This window comes from Bacillus rossius, chromosome 7 (genome assembly GCF_032445375.1).
Source record: "Bacillus rossius redtenbacheri isolate Brsri chromosome 7, Brsri_v3, whole genome shotgun sequence".
Classification (NCBI taxonomy): domain Eukaryota; kingdom Metazoa; phylum Arthropoda; class Insecta; order Phasmatodea; family Bacillidae; genus Bacillus; species Bacillus rossius.
Window position 1 is genome coordinate 38,997,153 of NC_086335.1, and position 18,648 is coordinate 39,015,800.

The window sequence follows — 18,648 nt, forward strand, 5'->3', positions numbered from 1 at the left end:
AAACGTGTAACTAGCAGCTGGCTAGCTACGCAACAGACCGTCATCGTATACGATTTTTATCAAAAGATAGCGTCACAAACACAAACTTTGAAACAAAATAATTATTTTATTTTATTTTTGGAAGTATAGCAAACTTCTGAATACATTGTAAATTTTTCTTTCTGCGAAAACTATATCTGTTTTCTTTACAACGTGATATCTAATATTTGTTTTAAAATTTTTTCAAAGAATGATTGGGTTTCCATAATTGTTGTATAAGTCCATATTACTTGAATTAATCCCCCCACCCTTGTAAAAATTTCAATAACTTGACTTACTAAGCTCAGTATCATAATCTTCTATTTCTCACATGGAAACTGAACACACGGGGTAATAATGTATTTTCACTTATAATTTTAAAAAAAATTAAATAGTTGTATATTTTTATGAGAACTAGACTCATTGGACATTCTTTCTGAATCCACACACCATAAAGAATGTATATTTAATCCACTGAATGAGCATATATCTCTATGAAAATTAGTATAATTTAAAAATTTAAGTTGTCTTTACGGGAGAGGTAGCTTTTTTTCGCTTTTCGTCTGGTGCTCTATGATAATGCTATCTGTATCAGAAATACCACCAAGGTAATTTGAACCGACATGGGGTCCCAGAGTTACCAAACCTCTCCCATGCACCACACGGCGTAAGTTAGTGAGGGCCTCGTGGGGACGGGAACCAATCAATAGCCTGTACCCCCGGGGCTTGTGGGGGGGAGGGGGAGGGTGGTTTGATTCACGAGCGCGCAAGGGCAGGGGCATTTTTCACCCTTCCACCCCTCGCGCTGCTCCTGTGGCGTTAGTGATCGTCCTAATCGTGGATGATGCAGTGTGTCATGAGGGTGGAGGGGTCACAGGGGTCCGCCGTGCGGCGCATAATTCACGAGGTGTTATTGAGAAGAAAAAAAAAATAGGCGTCATTTGCAAGCGGCCGTCGGCACAGATGCGCCTTCATTTCCAATCCCATCTCACATATTTTTTCCTTATTTTGAGCCTTGGTTTCACTCTTTACGTTGGGATATTATATTTTCACTTCATTATTTTTTTCTCCTTTATTACAAATCATGCACTGTTCCAATTCATGCTTAAATTTACGAAGAACGCTGTTTACAAATTATTTTCGTTAGCTCACGGTTTTCTTCGTAAATTTGCCGGTACTTTGATCATGAATCCACTGCAGTGATCTTGGTACATCAGCAAAACTTCAAAAACTTGTTAAGGCTGCGGGTATATGAAACTATGAATAACTCTTAATTTATTAAATTAATTCTTCGTTGAAATATCCTAATTTTTACTCCTTCCCCCTCCCAACAGTGTAGATAATATTGTTTCACTAAAGATTTCAAATTATTTTGTTGTTGATTTATGCTTTAAGTAAATTCGACTCATTAACTGCTATTTGTGAAAATAAGTCAGACAATTATTATGAATTAAGGTTTTTGCCTGGATAAAAGCAACATTTTTAATTACTAAACGTTTATTAAAGTTAGACTTACTCGAGGCACTCTGTATAAATTCCAATGCACATGCGCGTTTCGTCCAGTTGTGTTCAAAAGCAAGATATACTACAACTTAGCGGCTAGTTTATTTTAAAACGAATGAAAACTAGCCTATGTAACATAAAATAAATATATATAAAAAAAATAAAAAAATAAAAAGCTAGAAATTAACGAACAAAGCTACTGCATCTTGGTTCTCATTTTGTTTACTTACAATTTATTAGCCGAGAATTAGTATTAGAATATATACATGGCGTCGATGATATTGCCACTTTGTTGGTTATCTTTAAATCGTAGAACGGTTGGATAATTCTAACTTTTGTTGTGTAAACTACATGATTTAGTGTATGTGTCTAACCAAAAATTGCTGTCCAAAGGACACACGTTTTGGGCTACCCCTGGTTCATGATTCGTAATAATAAATGCACGTGTTGTGTATTCGGGTTATGTGTTTTGTTGTCAGAAAAAAAAATGTTACTGGAACAAAAGTATTCTCACATAACTAACAATATATTATAGAGTTGTGTTATTTAATCATCTCAACGAAAAAAAATCTAACGTGCGTATGTAAGTACATGCTCATTCCCACCTTCTGTTTCTACATCTGTGGTAATGCACAAAACTTTACTTTTACAAAGTATCTGTTTAGAAATATTTCTTCATAAAAATCTGGAAGAAGATAGTAACACAAAAAAAATTCCCTCACAAGGCGGTTGAAGCAAAGCGTTCACATTACATGTACACATACACCCTTAGGCATAACGACCTTGTTTACAGCCAGTGCATTTGAGTTGGTTAAACTTATGATCACAGTTCAAGCAGGCTTTTGGAGGAGTCGACTATAGCATAAATTAACTAGTAGTTAGTCCCGAAATGTGACCTCTGATGTACAGTTTTTTAGTGTAGGCATGTAATTACCAAAGCTATTACCTACTTACTTATTATGAGGGAAAACCAAGGATACCGCATGAAGTAAAATATTACCAAGCTAATACTATTTTAAAATTAAATAAGAAAATTTTATTAGAAATAACCTATAAATGTTGTTATGTTGCTATTCGTTATTACAAATTTCAATAGACATAAAAAGAAACCAATAAACAGACCAAGAAACAGTTTTAATTAAAACATATCTAACAAAACAACAAATATTTACAATGCAATTGACAGCCTACTGACAAAATTATACGAACATGAGATAAGTGTGGACAATTTTTTTAGTTATCGCAATTTAGTGCGTTTCCATCAGTGCAATTCAGCATGTTATAAATTATTTAAGCAACAACTAGTTGTAATTTTTTAAATAATTTTAAATTAAAAAATATGTATGGATTATAAATACATATAATAATTTTTTTATGATAACATGCAACCTGATTGTTATTCGACTTTGTAATATTTAACCTCATCTTGCGTCGATTGTAGCACACAAAATTAAATTGCAACTATATTTGGGGTTATTGCACTCTAAAAAAAATTGTACTTTTACAAGGGAAATTCTTGGAAACCCTGTTACCAAGGATATTTCTTGCAAAACTACAAGGCGGAGCCTTGCAAAATCGCACATGGTACAAAGCTCTGCCTTGTAGTTTTACAAGTAATATCCTTGGCAACAGGGTTTCCAAGGATTTTCCTTGTAAAATATACAAAAATTTCTTTCAGTGTAGGACAAAAAACATAAAGCCTTCTGAAAAAAGAAATGTTCAAAAGTACAAAACATTTCATAGGCTACCACACTTATAATGATAAAATCACTTTGAACCCCCTTACAACACATACATATTTAAACTTTTACCCAATTTATTAACGACCCCTAGACCGATTTATAAAATACACGAACTTTAAGAAAGACTATTAGCCATACATGACTCCCCACCAAACGTTACGAAGACACATATATCATTGGACAATGTCAGTTACATCCAAATGCCAATTCGCAGAAAATGATTTCAAGATCACGGCTTCACTCGGTAGAGTAATGTACCATATGCCGGTACCTTCCTGAAAGAATTTCGGGAGCTCGCTGAAAACCCGCCGATATCTGAACTGACCCGGTCAGGATTCGAACCCAACTACTCCGTATTGCAACCTGCACGGCCTCGCCATGCAGTTAAAAAACGGAACGAGTTTGCATCTCAAGACGTGATCGGGGTGATCAATCAGCAAGGTCGGTTTCCTGGTAATCGCAGCGCCAGACGATAATCACCAGTTGCCGTCCTCGAAAAAAAATGTATTCATCTACGTGACCTGAGGCCGAGAATTACGTCGTCACCACGCGCCGGAAGAGCCGTGCTGAGAGCACGCTGGGGTCACCAGCGTAACTCTGAACCTGCCCTCTCCCGTACATTTTATCCCTTGGCATCTCCGCGCCAGCGACACCAGAATTAGCTTCGCAATCCGCGGTGCGCGCGCAAAGGGGTCACTTAATAAAACTGTGGGGGGAGTATAAAAAATTACGCCCCCCTCTCCTTCCCCTTCCCAACCCACAAACCCCCTCCCCTACTCTCTATGCAGGCCCTGGTAAAATTGTGCTGGGCTGATGTTGGGTTATGGTGGAGCGGGGGTTGTAGCTAACCCTTCACCCTTTTCACCCCCTCCGCTCCGTACTCACCGGCACCAGTTTTCGCAATATAGACCTACAACCATCCCCCCCCCCGTGTACCACCCTGGTGCGGCGTTTGTCTGCATTACTGCAGCGAGCAGACCGGATGAAGGCAATTCCCCGCCCGCTGGAAATGTTTACAACGCTGCACTCTCTCTTCTCTCGCTATCTCCCTCGCCCCCTCCCCACCATCCCTTCGCACCAACACACCTGTCGCACCGTCGAGGACGGGAATGAAGTGTAATTTCCTCCTCGCGCCGGCGGAAAATGGACAATGGACAGCGGCCGCGGTCAGGCGCGCATAGGACATTCCGCACGAGCTCGGCCGACGTCACTGAAACGTCACGAAAATTGAACCAAGAAGGCCCGCGCGGGAGATATAGGAGCCGAAAGACGCCAATCTGGTGCTAACTACATATTTTCTGTAAATTACTTAAAAAAAAAATTGGTTTCTTTAAATTACAACATACAAACTAATGCAATTAGTAAAATTAGTACTGTGACCAGACTTCTTTCTCTGGATCGCGGGTTCGAAGTCCCGCCTTCACCATGTGAGTGTATACAATCTGTTGATTTGTTTGATTCAGTCCACAGCCAAAAAAAGACCAGTTCTTCGTAATAATGGATCTGTATTAGGTTGAACAAATGACAGTTATAATCCCTTCCAGCGGTGGTGTTAGGTTAAATGGTACACCTAGTGCTAAGTAAGTCCGTTTTAAACTAATTCCCCCCCAACAATTTTTATTTTTTTTTTCTAAATGGCATACCTTGTTGTTAACAATGCTAATTGAAAAAATAATCCCGTTCAATTAATATTTTGGAGCATTAAATGCAATGTCCAACATGTGAAAAATTTGTCGCACCCGTGACTTTAAATCGATTTCTACTAATTCTTAACATTTCTGACTTTAGTTTCCTTCTACAGCTGAATAAGAATAACAAATTCTAAAAATGACTGTTGAATTATCAAAACTGACAAATCTGTTTAAGCTTGGCTGGCTTTTATGCCTAAAGTTGTAGTGTGAAGAAATGGTAGTAAACGAATGACCCACACGTGAAAGCTGTTTGATATTTTTTTTTTCTCTTATTCTAGGGGAAAACTTATTAATTACTATTGCTTTAATGAAACATATTATTACATGATTTAATATAATGATTATATAACAAAAATTAATTTATGAAATTAATAACAATATATCTTAAAAATAATAATGCGAGATTGATATCATTTCTCTTAAATTGTTATCAGTAATAACAAAATTATTTGTAATATATTTTCTATCACTAATTCTTGTATATAGTCAATACGAAAATTTTATAATATAATCATTCATACAATTTTAGAATAGTAATTACGAAATACAATATAAAACTTAATAAAAATAATTAACTTAAAATTAGTAATGGGGTGCTGGATATTATTCGTATTAAATTTTCTATCACTAACTTTAGGATATAGGCATTACGAAAATGAAAGAAGAGAGCACCCCACGCTTTTAGTTATACAGAGTTGTGGTGCATTATTTGGATGTTGGACAAAAAACTTAAATTAATTTTTTTCAAATTTTTTTAGTTCATTTAACGATAAAAGAGTTTTGTTCATATATTTTGCAATATAAGTTTATTTGATTCTTTTTAGTCTCAAAATAAAATAAAAATATTGAATATGAGTAATTGAAACAAATTAAAAATTCTAAATTCCAGTGATTAAAGTATGTATTTGTTAAAATGAACATAAAATTAGTCATTAATGTTAACGTAATCTAGTCATTTCAGAAAATTCGTTAACATTACGTGGAACTTTTCTTGTTATCGTAGAGCAACAAAATTCTACTTGGAGACCATCCATTGACTTTACGCGACTAAGAGCTACATAATTCTGTCCGGCTGCAAAGAGACGCGATCCCAAATAAACAACTGCATAATCTACAGTGCAGGCTTCCATTTGATGCACGGTAGATGATCCCAACTCAGTATTAATGGCAACATTCGCTTTTCAGCAGTACCATAGCTGTATTTTACTGGAAACTGAATGGCTATTGGTTTAACTATATGTACACCATCTGCGCCGAAATCAACACGGACTGATGGAATGTCCATATCATACACTTGATTACGCCGGAAGAGTGGCAAGATCATTTCAGATATAGTACCCATATTGCCGTTAAAGAACCTCGGGACAATTATCCACCATAATAAAAATACTCTAAATCGAAAAGAATGTATTTTTTAAATTTTCGAATTTTAAGGGCCTTATCTCTCCCCCTCTCTGGGCACATTTTCCACCATGACCCAACCTTTTGGAACGGAAAAACTCCAAATTGAACAAGCAGTGATTTATAAAATTTTCAAAATTTTGGTTCTTTAACCCTTTCCCCTCCTAGGGGCACAGTCGACCCGGGGGAAAATTCCCACCATGCTCAAACCTCATGGATACACAAAAAGCATGGTTATTACCCATAGCTCCAAATTAGGTTTTTTGACTCTCTGACCCCCTACTCCCCCTTAACACTAGGATCTTAGGTTATCAAAATATTGTATTGTCAGAAGTTCTTTATATGAATGCAAAATTTCAACACATTAGGACGTCGAAAAGAGGGTAAATAATCGAATGGAAATGTTTTATTACATAGTCCATTCATTTATACATACAGGTCAAGCTAATAAAAGCGTGGTAGTTAATGAACGTTACTTACCACAATAGGTATCTCAAACAACATGGTTACAAATAAGTATTTTGAAAGTGAAAGTGATTATGCAGTTTTTAGTTTTTACTTAAAGATCATTTTAAAATTATTTGTTAATCCCAACCCTTTGATTGCGGAAAGTAGGACAAAGATTTAAGTTAAAATTTTTATACATTATTTAAACAAGTGTGGTAAGCTATCTGTAAAGAAATAACTCATCTATTGGAACAGAAAATATATTTAACAACTTTACTGCAATACTGCCTAACAGACACACTGTATTTTTTGCTAAAATATTAAAAATATTTACAGTCTACAAACAATTTTTATTTATGTCATACAGGTCTAATATTTTTAAAAGTCACATTAAAAACTATGTAGTCAACTTAAAATTCTTGATTTAAAATGTTACATGGTTACTAACAGCATATTTTTTCGTAAGAAGAACAACTGTATTCTAATTAAAATTAAAATAATAATATTTCTACTAAGATTGTAAGTGAAAATGTAAGAATGAAATATAACAAAAATACCAAATTTAATAGTATAAATGTTACTAGGTTTATTTACAAGCGTTTGGGATGCGTGATTTAAGATTGTAATGCTAGTTATGAAGATAATTGGTAAATGTTATACCTACAGTGGTTCTCTAATACTCTAATCTATTTTCTATACTTTTTAAGTTAGCTAAGTGATGGTAGTGTGATTATAATACAGAGGTTAAACATGCAGCAGGCAAATTATTATTTATATTATGTCATGCAAACTATTAAAAGCAATGCTCAAACTCGAAATCCTAAATAACATATTTAAATTATAATATTACAAAAATATTTAACATATAATTAAGCATTTAAAAGACACAAATTAACAGGTTTACTAAATGAAACGCTAACATGATAAAGATGTAAATTTATTGAAACTCATTTAGCTGTCGTTTTTGTTGTGTGATTTAGAATTTAGAGGTTTTGTCGCGAAATACGTTCGTGGGGATGTTAACTTAGTTTAAAGGTTTTAGAGAGTGAGTTTCCGGAAACATTAAGTGTTTGTCATATCAAACTATGATTAAGTCATCACATTTGTATTCTCGCCAATTTTATTTATTAAATTGTATATTATTGAACACGATATTTAACATGGCATATTACTGAAGTTTTATAAATGTGAGCACTGCGGACACAACTTTTTTTTTTTAACTCTCCCGGAATTTTAATTAATGTAAAAAAAATATCCGTTAATTTTATACCTTTCCCAGCTAAAGCGCACACAGTAATTTGAGGACAAGTTTTCTAAAACATAAAATATGTACACCAAACAAATAACATGTCACGAACGAGCATGTGTTAAACAACGTAAATTCTGCTGTTCCGGAATAAAATAGTGTTTCACCTTAAACCCATCATAGGTCCAACTTCCTAACTTCAAAACGCAAGTTTGGACGTCGTAAGGAAAGAACTCAACGTCTATCGCGCAAGAAGACTTATAGACAGCAGGCGGCTGCCAAACGACCAATCCCGTGCTGTACACCGTGGCTTTTGTCTTTATGGTCACTTCGTAACTGCCGTCCGCGCTGGAAAATAGTACAACACCAACAAAAATAATAATAGTCAACGCAAAATAATCTACAACAGACAAGAGACAGATCACAAAAAAGCGGCAACCAAACTACAGTACATAGCATTATATAATTCATGGCATAGGCGAAAATAGTTCCTGGTTTGGGGGGAAATCCACGTCGCTCTATGGTCAAAATGATTACAGCGAGTTAAGTTCAAACATCTATCAGATTTCTGAAATTATTTTTTTGTTCAAGTGACAAATTTAACAGTTAAAATAGATTTCCAATTTTAAAGACAATTAAAACAGTGAACAGAATTTTGGAAGTAATTTTATGAAAATGCACTCTGACTGGCCACAGTAAAGAGATTCAAAGAGAAGCATTAGGTTACTTTCACAGAATGCAAACAATTCCAATGAATTAAAGTATAATTTCAAGTACCGCAACATCAGTGGATCCTTTCGCCTGTAAGCAGCACCTAAAAGTATGCTTAATTTTTAAACGTAAAGAAGACGAAGCCGTACTCATCAAAGGTGACTTGAAGCATTGCTTATAATAAAAAAATTAAATACATATGATTTTCTCTGTCAATTAAGTAATATCCATCTAGCTGCATTTAGTTTTAAGGTGTTTAAAATGTAGCTAGAGGTTTAATTTAACATAAAACCCAATTTAAACTGGTTTTATTACTTATCTACTTCAACAAAAATTTCAAATTTCAAACTTATAAACTTATATAAGAACGTTATACACTTTTTTTTCAATTCGATAACTATGGAACTAGGGGGGATCTATTCCTTGTATCATCTTAATGGCAAGTTATGTCATGAAACAAATCGTTTTGTGATTGGTAAAGATATTGCGCTCAATGAATTAACTGTACAAAGTGTGAAAAGTAAGAAATGTCTATTTAAACTTGAAACGTGACTGCTACCCCAAACCAGAAAGTATTTCTGGGTGTTTACAAAGAGTCTGCTGATAAAATCAAGTGTGAAGGGTCTAATATTAAAAAAAATTGCAAACAAAATACTTAAAAAAATTAAATGGTTTGGGCCACTTTGAAAGAAGATAAGTCACAGTTAATTTTCGAAGTATTTTGTTTCCCATTAAGTGCATGACCAAATGCAAATAAGTAGCTGAGATGCAAGGAAAGTTTGGCATTTTTATCTTGTGACATAGTGAGACCTGAAAATTGAAAATATTTGGAAGTATATCTAAAGAATTTACTTTATTTATTTGCGTTCTTGCATCTGTTACAATTTGTTTTGTGCTGACATGAGAATTACATTAAAAAAAATTGTGCGTAGCGTTTCAACTGTCTATAAGCAACGAAGGAAAGGTTGATGATAGAAAAGTATAACTCAATATCAGGTTGGCGAAGTTTTGTAGCCATTAATTGATATGAATCTTAAAACCTTTCTTGACAAAACACACACAAACTTTCCTTGCAGGCCACGAAACAATTTGTATGTCGACAAAAGACCCGAGCAGCAGCAAAAGTATTTACAACAAAGAACACCTGGCCGTTCACTCTCGAGCTGCCTTACCTTGAAGCCGTCATACGTCCAACTACCGAATTTCAAAACGCAGGTTTGCTCGTCAAAGGGGAAATACTCAACATCTATCTCACAAGAAGACTTGTAAATGGCGGGTGGCTTCCACTCGACCAGGCCCTGGTAGTATATGGTCGCCTTTGTGGCCAGCGTCACCTCGAAGTTGCCGTCAGCACTGCAAGTGTACATAAACCAAACCAAGGCGGAAAACAAAAGAGCGCGCACATCACAGACACAACACACGCCCGCGTTGGCTGGCCGCTGTCGTGTCGACCCGCGGAGGCTGAAAGAGATCACACCACAAACACCCACACCTCATGCGCCGACGCACCTGCCGACTATTTCAGCAACGCGATTTTAATCGATTTCTTTAATCGATTTTCAAAACCGATACATTTCGTTTATATCCAACTACTACAAAAATTTACTTATTACTACAAATATTTATTGCTTTATTTCATTCAGGCTGTTAAAATACTTACTTTTATGCACGTAACTTTGCGTGAATGTCGGTTAAATTTTTTCTTCCAAGTGTAATAAATTCATGCTATCATCTAACTGAAGTCTCTAAATTTTATAAGCCGTTTAATGTGTATAATATGTGTTTTATAGCACATGCATTTATTTTGAACAAAATTTTTGCATGTTTATTGTCAAAATTTAAATCAGGTAACAAAAAATATAACGCAACCGAAATAAAATAATCGCGCAACAAAAAAATTCATAAAGCATTTTAAAACAGCCGCTAATGTTTAAATTAAAACTTAAAAAATTGTGAACATTAGAGCAGTTTTTAAACTTAATCTCAAGTTATAAACTAAAAAAATGAGTATTTTGTGAAATACTCTCAAACTATACACTGCTTTGAACCCATCATTATACGGAAGTAAATATGCATTTAATGCCATAATCATTTTATATTTTATTCACTAGTAATATAATAGGTATGGTTTTAAAATGAAAAAAAAAAAACCGTTAAAAAACTTTCCTTAAATCAGTTATTTTTATTACAATTTCTAATTACATATTCATGTTTATCCAAAGTGTTTGAAACGTACCAGATCCTAGACTAATTTAGTAAAAAAAAGTAAGGAATATTTAGGTTTTTTTTTTCAAACAGAACAGGAAAAAAGCAACTTTCCGTTACTCTTGATCATCGTTCAAATACAGCAACGCAGCGCTGCATTTTCAGCTCGATGCAAAGCGAAGAAGAGCACGCGCAAAATTTAAACCAGTTACTGTGTAGCTACCGTGTCTAGAAAACAAATTATTTGGAGGGCACATTACGCTAACGTCACTTGCCATTTCAAACACCTCGTTGAAAACGCAAGATAGTTTTAAGAACGGCCAAGAGAACTCAGATTAAATTTAAAAATATTAATGTTCAATTATTAAATCTTCTCTGATAATTGCATTAAAAATAAATTGCAAAATTATATTTAACTTTCGGTAAAAAGCGCAAAGTGTAGATATATTTTAAAGAACTCGGATGGAGGGAAAATAAATACGAAGTGGTCCAAGATCCCGTATAACGTATGCGCAGCATAACTTAGTACTATTTTCGCAATCTGTATTATTTAATTCCACAAGAAACAAGACATGACGTGGTCAGCTACTGGTTCGCTGGTCGCTGTGTACATGATGTGCAGTAGCAGTCAAAAAGAAAATTTGGGCAAGCTGCACATTCCGCTACAGACGCCTGTTTCGTTTTATTGATTAGATATACCCGGTAATTCATATACTTATTGTCTTGTTAAAAATAATTAATATGCAGCAAACACACATTTTTGATGTTTTTGATTTACGTTTGAAATAAAATTTAATTTTAAATTTTTACATAAATCATTGCAATAGATACTAATTTGTTTCTATTTTGTAGATCAGCTAAAAAATTGGATTTTGTCAATGAAGATTTTACCAAACAATTTTTTTTAAATATAAAACCAACTTCGTAGACGTTAACCACTCCACATGTTTTATTCCTTCGTGACTCATATACAGATATATTGCTCTTATATACTGAATTACTGTGTTCATAAAAAAAGAACTTTAAACCGTAAACAAATGAAATTTGTTAATAAAACTATAGTTGACTTAGATTGATATTTGATTACACAATAAAAAGTACGTAAGTAAATATCCGAGCATATATCTTAACAGGACTGCAGAGTTGTACACGTGATTTTGTTTTCGGTCAGTAGGTACTTTATAGTCAGTCACGAGACCGCGCCGCGCCGGCCAATAGCGAGGGAGCTCATACAGTAGTTCGCGGGGAAAGTGTGTTTCAGCGGGTGCGGGGGGGGGGGGGGGAAGAGGGTGCAGCGGAGGTTTATCCGACCGCGGCCCTACAAGTGTCCGGGGTGTGTTTAGAGCCGGCCCCCGAGGGGTGGATTGCGGTCCGCACCCACCCCCCTCCCCATGCTGCCCGCCTGACCCTCCCCCCACCCCTGCCACGACCAGGTCACATGATCCGTAGGCCCGGAAGTCCCGCAACACTCGCAACTATGCTGTGCGCCAGTACACATCCCTCAACAGCATCGACTAGAACAGCAGAACAAAAGAAAAAGCTAAAACCAATAAATAATAATTTAAATAAAATATTACGTGTACAATTTTTTGACTTAGGACATTTTCGGTCCATGAGTAGACATTCTGAAGGTTAAATTAATAATTAGTATTTTCTTTTTAAATTTTAAATGACATTAAAACCATTCAATGCCTAATTGATAGTAAAAATTCTCGAATAAAATATTAAAATTACAGACTATATAAAATTATCTGGAGTATAATAAAAACATATATATAATATCCAAGCTGCTCTAAAAAACACAGAATAATCGTACATAAAAAATGGTAAATGAATATCAGGAACCTAATCTGTTAAACAACATAACTTTTACCCTGCGTGGTGCGCACGAGTTCTGAAATATTGTTCCGCGTACAGAAAAATCGTTCGGCAATACGACCCTATTGGACAACAATCTCACAACTTAAATAAAGACCAGTTAAATTATGTTAACTATAACAAAGAAGTAAATAAAAACGCATAACAAGCTTTGCTACACACATTCACTTAAACATACAATGCAATGATATTACTAGCTACACATGAAAACACCGACACCTTATGGAACCGTCTACACACTGATTTAAATTCAAATGATGTTTAGTTAGTTTGAGAAATTAGTGTTTATTTGTTTAAGGTTAAAAATAACATTTCAAAATGTACAACTGTTGGTTAACATGAGGTTTTTATGATAAGATTTTTATATTGATTTTTTTCCACAAAATTGTATACTACCTTACTCGCTGTGCTTGCGTACAATAAACACATTTAATTACATATTCTTGTGAGCTGGAACATACTTGCCTGGACTTGGTTATTTAAAGGTTTTGCTGAATGCTCTCGAAACACAATACATAACACATGTATAACTTCGGTTACGAAAGCTGAAAAATCCGTAATACGAAATTGAGGAATGAAATACTGAATAAACCATTAGCGGATTCTTTTTGAATAAAAAAGAACCTTAATCAGCATCAGTTGTATTTTTCTCGCATTTAACTAATCATTTCACCCTGGATACAGTTTTATCAGATGCATGCATTTGTTTTCCATTTGCTAGATTAATTATCTCTGGAAAGTTTATTTATGCGTTTACTCTAATGATAATTTACTATAACCAGACAGCTAAAATGCTTATGTAATACGATTCTGTGTATATTTTTTAATCATACCAACTCAATTAGTATCACGATACCGACTCCTGATTAGTGGTCAAGAAGGTTCGAAATCTTGATTAGATAGAATCTGTGTCATTTAAAGAGTCACAAATGTGTCAGTTAGCAAAAGTACCAACTGTCACTTGCAAAGCAACATATCATGTCTGATTACAAACAATGACAACCACGCGAAGTTGTTAACAAACAATGTTGAGAGAACAAACTGTGGCAGAAGGATACGTATTTCATTGGTACTATTTTTGAGAACAGTCAAATTTGAGAAAAGTTACGTGACACAGTCTATACCTACAGGAAGAGCAAGAGTTAGATTCCCGGAAAGAGGAGGAAATCGTTATATTCTGCTTCTACACCTGTTAACGCAAATTTACGATTGAGTACTTACGAATAAACGACAATATCTAGCCCCGTCTTTGAAATATGACCATGAATACGAGTTTGGTGGTTTATGATTGTTGGTTGGTGACAATCTTATACAATTATTCATATTTTAAGGAAAAAATGTTTATTAATACTATTAAATCTATAACAGCCTTAAAGGTAAATTTGAATAACTTATCTTGCAACGCTGTACTTATCTCATCAAACTCACCGGCACAAATATTTGGAGATGTCACTGACAATCACTGTAAGTTGTTTACAAATAACTGTTGAAAACAACGGTAGCAGACAGATACGTATACCAACGGTGATACTATAAAGTATGATTAACCTCTATAGGAAAAGTTCAAGTACAACTACTATTGACTTCGACAATTACAGATATGGTCGCAAGGTACTTCCAGAATCATGACTAATCGATCAATAATGTCTGAGAGCCTGAGCTAGCCACAACAGACTCAACCAATTCACGACATCGTGGACCCAAGAGTCACTCGGCACCTAGACATTATCTAATCACACAGTTAAACGTCTGCATGGCAGTACTTGACATGGTAAAAATTATAGTTATACAATGAAATAGTTAGAAAAATTTAAATCATTTAATACTATTTTTTAGATTCAGAAAATACACAGGCATGTTTGAAACCGAGTATGGGACTTGCGCGAAAACATCAGTTGCTTACGAAACATTCTGAGTAAATAATTTCATACCTATAAACACACATCAAATCTCGTTAAATGCCTTGCAATACCTACCCTATAGTTATGAATGTACATCGTGGTTCACTATACCGGACATCAAATTTGGCGTGTAGACAGCCATGAAGTAATATTTATCTTCTAGAAAGTCTCCTTTTTCCACACTTGCGTTTATTACTTCCTGGAATCACATAATTGACGGAGTCGTCACGAAAGAGGATAAACCGTATCTTTCATTAAATCAAAACTACTGGGAAGCAATTTCCTTTACGGTCAGTTCCCATCTTATCCCCTCGGCCTCTTTCCAGGTTTGCCTAGAGTTCAGTTCGCAAACTATTTGGCTGGCTTCCAAACAACAGGAATTCCTTTCTTGACTGAGGCCGCTCGTTCACGTTTTGTCACTTTTATTTTACTAACAACGCTAAAGTTTGGTGGGTAATAAAGTAAAACTACGCTGCAACCTTTGCGTGCAGTTCACATACATTTTTAAACTTCCCGACACTTGCAACTCATTGAAGGGTTATGTTCAAAATTGAAGAGCTTTTGGCTCATATTTTTTTTTTCAAAACACATTCTCTCCAGTATGTATGAAAATGAAACGATTTTATTTACTGATTACTATTGATACAAGGAAAGAAGTTAAAAACCAACAAGTAAACAATGTAAAGGGTTGGCAACATATAAATAAAAATTTTACTACTACTAAGGGAAATGGTAATTTTTTCTTAAAATACTTTGGAAAATGGTTATTTTTTTCTTAAAAATACTGTTAACAATGGTTGTTTTTGCTTAAAATACTGCAAACAATGGATATTTTTGCTGAAAATATGTGGACACTAGTTATTTTTGCTGAACGCACCATATACAGAGCCTCATATCGTACAGAAAAGGGTTGTTTTTGCTTTAACAGTTGGTTATTTGTATGCCTGCAAGTGATCTCCACAGAATGGACGGAAAAAAAACCAGCACAATAATTTTTTTTACTAGAGTTGTTTTTGCCAAACGCTCTTCAATTTCTTTAAATCTTAAATTGAATTTTAACAAAAAATGCTAATACAAAGAGCACTTATCCATTAAACGCTAACATACAACATTATTTAAAACAATTTTTTTTGCTAACTTCATTTTAACAAATGTTCATTTATGTCTTTAAGGAAGAAACATACAATAACTAACAACTTGTACAAAAAAAATGACGTTAATTTGAAAACATATTTTATCTTTAACGCTAACGTGAATGAACTGGCTTATGTATCATCAGTTGGTACACAGATGCCGCACATTCCAATTTGCTATAAAAATAAAGAGCTGTTGGTATTAACGTTCAATTCGGGAAATAGAAAATCAGTAGAAGGGATTGAAGAACGTTTCACACTGTTCATAATAATAAAAACAATCTTTTAAATAAAAGTTTACTTCGCGTCTATCGTATCAGTAGACGTTATCCAAAACGAATTATTAGGGAAGAAACGACGTTTTCGACCCTCCGAGGGAAAGGAATAGAAGCCCGGGCACATTTTCCAGGGAAGCCAACTTTTCACAGACAAGAGAACCAAAACCCGAAGTTCCCCGAAGTTCATGTTTTTTTTCCGTATATTTAATGTAGTTATCCTAACCAAATCAACCGTCCACAATGTTTTAAAGTATTTATAATGTAGCTAACCTAACCTAATTGACCATTAGTACCCTTTTATCAACACCGCCATATTTATTTACAATTAACAAAAAAAAAAAAAAACCCGAAGATGCACGATCGGAGGTTTGGCTCCCTCGTCTGTGAAATGAAGGCTTCTCCATTTTCCACCATAACACGCATGGAACGGTAAAGTGTAACCACGGTGCTGCCACCTGTGGCGGATGGCGTGAACCACAGTTAATAGAGACAAAGAGAAACGTTATAGTATTAAATATTTAGTGAATTTTAACAAGATGAGCAGTATTTTAATAAAATTCCTTGTCGGAAATCAGCTCCAAAGCTGGGGTTCAGTATTTTTTATCAAGTCCTTTTTCACTTTTATCAGAGCCGATTCATTGATATAGTTTAACCTTTCGCTCTGCAATTCGGAAGATTCGATGTTGACGTAGCTGCTCTGGCAACGAATTCTAGCAGCAGGTGTGGAAACCACGTATGTTTCGCGTTAAGAGATGTAGTTGAAAACACAATTTTGTATATTTATCAATCCCGTAATAATTTCGTGTCCGATTTTCGTATTGTAAGTTTATTTGCAACAAGAGAGCACATGAATTTGCTCGTTATCCTGAGTTTATATGTACTGAAAGACTTGCTCAAAATTTATTTATTTATTTGAAATGCTTGGCTAATAATACCCAGATTGTTCTTGTGAGTCCGTTCTCAAAGTGAGATAAAGCTACGAGATAATCTAAATCTTACATATATCTCTATACTAATTTTGTAACACGTTTTCTTCGCAAACTTAAAATGGAAATGATTTGTGAAATCATAGTTATAAAAGTAGCGCAGGAAAGGTGTACACAGCGAAGTACAGAAGTGCGAAAATTACTGAACTCAAGATGATACATAGTACTTTCCTAAAATTAAAAATATTTTATAGTCAAATAAGAATTTTTCACCAACTTAACAGTACATTAGTATTTGTTGTGCATTGAGTTGGGATAATTTGTCAATTATACATGGCTGAGTGATTCTAAAATATTTGAAGAGTAAGGTAAACTAGAAAATATCGGAATTTTTTTTGCCTCAAGTATAATAGTTGTAACACTTCTGTAGTTGCATTATTTTTGTTATTTTTCTACCTTGGAGTATCCACTTCCGGTATCGAGGACAGCATTTTCCCGCTGATCGAGCGCTTCCTTCCAGAAGGGCGTAAGTAATCGCTCGTCCGGACGAGAGAGTTTCTGACAGGGGTCGGGAGTGGTGAAGGATGGAGAATGGAGAAGAAGTGGAAAGTGGCCGAAAAGGGGGGGGGGGGGGAATTTCTCGACCTTATACCCGGGTCACGTCTTGCGGGGAGCGGCGGAGCGCCCTGGTCGACAACACCCGACGCCATGCTCGTTACGTCACGCGGCGGACCGATGGCTGCCGCCCCGATCGGAAAGGGAAATATCCCTCGTCCCAGCCCCTTACCAAATGTTCAACCTATTTTTTTTCCCCTTCCTCTTCTGTCTTCTCGAAAAGTACGGAGGAATTGTCGTTATAAGTTTCCACACGTCGTTTCCCGATGATAACCCTTAACCCTTTCAACCCCCCCCCCCTCCGTCCGCGGGGCTGTTGTGGCATGGATCGATAGTCGATAGTCGATAGTCGATTGTTCTGGGAACACGCGTGCAAGAACAGTCGGCAAGCAAAACGCTATAGCCACGAGCTCATGGGAAGCCTACAGTTCACAGGGATTAGAGCCACTCCCGAACAGTTCCGAAGTTCTCCGAAGTTTGTAGATCACTCGTCGAACCTAACCTAACACTTTTACTTCGGTAATCTTCGGAGCTGTTCGGGTTGTGGTTGTGGATTTTATCCCTTTGAACTATAGGCTATCCTGAGCGGTTTTACCGAGGCAAAAAATACTGTAAATGAAACAAACAAATAAAAGGAAACATTAGGGTTAATTAACGTGAATATAACGGAGGTAACAGTCTATGGAATGGAACCCGTTCCAAAGTTTAAGTAATTATGGTTAGCAACTGACTAGCGAAACAAACTATATATATATATATATATATATATATATATATATATAAGAATAATGCAAGAAGTTTGTTCGATAGCTTTAAAGTAACTTTCTAGTAGGAGTCATAAAAAAGGCCATCACGAAGTTACTAAGGTTAAACAAAGATGTTAAAAATCTCATATAGGAATTAGCGAAACAACGTTTTACTGTCCAGATAAAAAAGGGGCTGTGTGGTTGTTA

The 18,648-nt window shown here is 35.3% G+C and overlaps 1 protein-coding gene across 1 annotated transcript in view; it reads right to left on the minus strand.

Annotated features, from left to right (window-relative positions):
* LOC134533861 (acetylcholine receptor subunit alpha-like) overlaps positions 1-18,648 on the minus strand; it is a 171,814-nt gene that overhangs the window by 91,782 nt on the left and 61,384 nt on the right. The window contains exon 3 of the mRNA XM_063371563.1: positions 9,932-10,112. Within this exon, the coding sequence (XP_063227633.1) occupies positions 9,932-10,112 (181 nt within the window). The remainder of the gene's footprint in view (positions 1-9,931; positions 10,113-18,648) is intronic.